Below are 4,594 nucleotides of genomic sequence, written 5' to 3' on the forward strand. Positions count from 1 at the left end.
ACAATAATAAAAATCATAAACTTATGCTTTCAGATATGCTTTTGCTAAATATGTTGGACTTATTTAGACTTTTCTATGAATCACACTTATATTTTTTGTTGTCTTTATGATTCCAGTGACAAACTTATTTGGTTCATCGAAAGTCTGTCTTTTTTGCCTTAATCTGCAGTGCTGATGCTGCTGGCTTTTTGTGGGGTTTCATTTAGTCTGAGGTTTCAGACAAACGGGTGCATGCCTATTATTCATTTCAGTCCCTCAGTAACTAAACCTCGTAATTGGTTACAGGCTCATGTGTGTGTTTGTGAATAGGAACAAGAGAGAGCTGTGATCTTTTGGGATGTTGGGTAGACATCTTGAGAAGGATTCATGCCTAACCACACAGACTCAGCAGTGTGTCGAAGACTGTGATCACATATGAACTTAGATGTCAGGATAAGCACATAAAAGTACACACTAAACATACTGTAAGCCACCCCAAAGTTGTAGTTCCCAGGGGCTTCAGATGACTTCTGTGTTGGACCACATCTCTCCTTCTGAGGTCCCATCAGTCTAAGCCCAGCTCAGACCACAACTCCCATTTCTAAACCCCTTCATTCTTTAGTGTTGGTTGTGGGCAGAGAATGTTTTGATCATGATAACATAATTAAGACAAATGTCTGAGGACAGAAAGAGCATGCAATATGTATGTGACAGTCATTTAAGACACACCATGCAGCTTTGTGTTCAAATGTGGTTTAAATTTACTTTTCAGTTATTTTTTTAAATCCTACAAACAAATCTTGAAAGCTGTTAGTTCAGAAGGTGTGACGTGTGTGACCCAGAAACCCAGAGTTTCAAAAGCATGCAGTGTGTAAAAGTGAAAGCCTCAGAGTGATGTGTGGGTGCTAGAAGAAGTTAAGTATGTTGCAGCTTGGTACACTGATCACACCCAGACTAAAAAAAAAATACTTAAAATCAGCTGCATATCTAACTGAAGATAGTCAGGCTTGACTTAAGGAGGCGTGTCACAATGGGTGGAGTGGGGCAGGAGATTATCATCTGCTCAAACCAAAAGAGAAAAGCATCAGAGAGGACTGAACTGAGCCGTATGGGTTTTTCATGCTGACACTGTGAGGCAGAAATGAGTTTCCAGAATGAAGAGCAGGAGTTTGACTTTAGCTATGTGTTTGAAGACAGTGATGGTGTCCAGAAAAAAGCAGAGACAGGTGGGTAGCTGTGTCTTTTGTTTTTATTTTGTATTTGCAAATGCATTTTAAAAATATTTTTAGTGTGAAACGAAATTAAAATGAGTTATTTAGGAGAAGAGATTATGACTGTTTGAATCTAAACATATATATATATATATATTTTTTTTTTTTATTTGTGGATCACATTTAATTTTAGGTTTGCATGTCTTATGCCAAAAAGTAACTTCTGACCATGGGTTTTTATGAACTAATTTTAAATTGTGTGCCTACACATTAAGTAGCATGTGACAAACTTGTCATTTCATGTGATGCACAATGTGGTTTACAAAAATAGCATGTTTCATTGAGGGGGACAAGCATCCCTGGGTCTCATACTCAGACATTTACTAACTGTTTTCACCTTGCTGATGATCAGGAAAAATGATGGGTGAGATTTACACTTCACACAACTGCCAACCACACCAGTTTCACTGATGTATGTTCTTCCCCTGAGTCCTTTTGCATGTCACTGGCACTTGTGTGTGTATGTACCTTTGTTCTGTGCATTGTTTGTAGCGCTGCTGCTAACTCCGCTTGACTTAATCACATGCTCGAAGCGATGTGAGTGCTGTCAGCTGTCCACTGGGGAGGGCATAATTCACTCTGTGAGTGATGCAATCAATCAAAGTAGGCATCAATCAGCATTGCCGGAGGAATTCCTTTAGCATATATATGACAGGAGGGTATGCCAAATAAAGCTGGAGATGAAAACTGATCAAACAAATGAGTGGTGGTGCAAGTCACGACTGCACAGCACATGCATTAACAGCTTTGAGATGATTGCTTAGCCTTTTTAAATGTTTCAAAAGAGGGGACCTTGTCACTTTTTGTGAGTTTGAATAAGATGTGAATAATTTACATTTTAAAATGCAAGAGTTTTTTTGCTGGTGTCAAAGTGAAACCACGTGAGCCAGATACAGTGAGTAGAGGGCAAGACACAAGAAAGGTAAATAATAAATAACAAATTTAATTTAAAAAACAATGTGAATTTGTAGCTTTTGTAAAAATAAATATTGTCTGTGATTGGTCTTGACCTTGGATCAAGTACTTTTTTTGGATCCTTCTCGTGTTTGTAGAATGCAGATGGTAACATATATATTAAACTTGTGTTTTTCAGATGCATACAACTACACACCAAACGTCAGCCTGGCCCTTCCACTTGGTATGGGAAACCCTTGTCTGCCCACTCAGTATCACACCCTACAGTCCAGCCCTGTCATCTCAGTTTCCTCTTGCCACCAGACAGGTTACGACCTTCAAAATGAAAACCATCCAGTGTCTGGTTATTACTTGCCTCAAGGCTTGAGACCCAATGGTGCTCCAGCCCTAGAAAGCCCTCGTATAGAGATCACTGCCTACAGCCAGTACCCAGAAAATGAGGTAGAAGAGAGCAGAGGTGAGGATCACATCATTAAGCGAGGTGTCAACTCCATTGTCACATTGACACTGCCTAATGCTGATGGGTACCGTGATCCCAGTTCTCTAAGCCCTGCCAGTAGTGTGTCGTCACGCAGCTGTAACTCAGATGCTTCATCATATGAGTCTGGCTTCTACAACTATGACAATTCCCCACAGAACTCCCCTTGGCAGTCTCCCTGTGTTTCTCCTCGAGGTTCTTCCTCACTTCTGTCATGTCCACATGCAGCTGGCCCAGCAACAGGCTCCCCTCACCATTCGCCCTCCACCTCCCCTCAAATAGGAGCAATGGCAGAGGAGGTCTGGCCAGCCCAACCTCGTGGCTCCAGGCCAAACTCCCCATCTTGCAGTGGAAGTGGCGGAGGTAACACTGGTGGCATAGGGAAGAGAAAGTATAGCTTCAATGGCTCCTCCTACCATCAGACATACTGCTCACCAATTCAGTCACCCACTCCTTCACCACATGGTTCCCCCAGGGTCAGCGTCACAGATGAGAACTGGCTCGCCAACACCAACCAATACACTAACTCTGCCATTGTGGCTGCCATCAATGCTCTGACCACAGATGGGGTGGTAGATATGGGGGAGGGAATCCCAATCAAGACACGGAAGACCATGCTAGACCTTACCCCGTCCATGAGCTTGAAAGTGGAACCTGGTTGTGAGGAGCTGGGTCCAGATGGGGAGCTTTGCCATGAGGACTATCCCTCACATCTGGGACTGAAGAAGGAGAACTATGGTGGAGGGTTTCTGGATGTGCCCCAGCATCCATTCTCCTGGCCAAAGCCCAAGACTTACCTGAGGTAAGTTGAGCTGCTCCAGATCCTTCTGGGGAAAATGCCAAAATGTATTATATTATTGGGTTGTGACTGTTAGACACTAGTTATGATTTTATGATATATGACAATAGGCACATTTTACATTGCTGTCTCACTGACTTAGGAATGTTTTCAACCAGTGACACATTCAGCTATGTTTTGAGTGGCCAATATTTGATAATCATGGTCTGCTTTTGTGCCCACTTTAGGCCATGCACATTATTTTGTTGTCCACCTGCACCTGCTGTGTTCAAACCTTAACAACCCCCATATTAATATTTGATCTACTGGAGAACAATTTTTAAATGAAGACCATGAAATTTGGATCAGCTTTTTTATATAAATTATTAATTATTATCTGTTTGGCTTCTTGACCTTGACAATCAGGGTTCTAATCATTGATATTTGCTTACCTTCCTGTGCAGGTGACTAATAGAACTTACAGAAACTAAACTGAGAAGGTTTTGAGACTTTATTGAACATTTTCAAAACTCAAGTGAGTCTAAGTTTGCAAGCCTCTGTGATTGACTTGAATAATTTGGGATCTCCCACAAGAATTTCAGAAACTTCAATGCTGTTTGCCAACTAGTCACCAAGCGCCTCAACCAAGTGAGATTAAACCTTTTAATCTTGCATCAAAGTCTAACATGCATTCACAGTGTTAAAAGCACAAAACAAACAATACATAGGTCCGCTGCTTATTCTGACACTGGTTAAATGTCCCCACTGTAGTTTTTTTTGCCAATAAACAATTTGTATCTCATCTCCTTTAGAGTTACCAAAAAGAACCTCTAAATATGACATTTAGGTCCACCTCCACTGCCCCCATTAAACTCAAATTATCAGCAAAACACAACAAAAAATACTTCTTCTCAACATCCCACAGGGGCGGATCTAGAAAAATTTCCATTGCAGGGCAAGGGGGGGTGGGGTGGGCAAAAGCTCAATGTAGGATGGCAATGCGGTATCACTTCACTGAAGTACTGCACATAAGAAATTTCCTTTATCTAAAAAGAGTGAACAAAACATTCATAAAAACATTTTGAAATGCTATTTATTGTCCTTTTTCTCTTCTAAGTAACAAAGACGCGCACACACACACACACACACACACACACACACACACACACACAC

General features: G+C 41.3%; 1 protein-coding gene across 1 annotated transcript in view; it reads left to right on the forward strand.

Annotated features, from left to right (window-relative positions):
• Positions 1–4,594, forward strand: part of LOC106525012 (nuclear factor of activated T-cells, cytoplasmic 1) — a gene marked incomplete in the record, with an annotated part of 96,572 nt that overhangs the window by 1,032 nt on the left and 90,946 nt on the right. The window contains 1 exon segment of the mRNA XM_014019110.1: positions 2,344–3,445. Within this exon segment, the coding sequence (XP_013874564.1) occupies positions 2,344–3,445 (1,102 nt within the window).

This window comes from Austrofundulus limnaeus, unplaced genomic scaffold (genome assembly GCF_001266775.1).
Source record: "Austrofundulus limnaeus strain Quisiro unplaced genomic scaffold, Austrofundulus_limnaeus-1.0 Scaffold209, whole genome shotgun sequence".
Classification (NCBI taxonomy): Eukaryota; Metazoa; Chordata; class Actinopteri; order Cyprinodontiformes; family Rivulidae; genus Austrofundulus; species Austrofundulus limnaeus.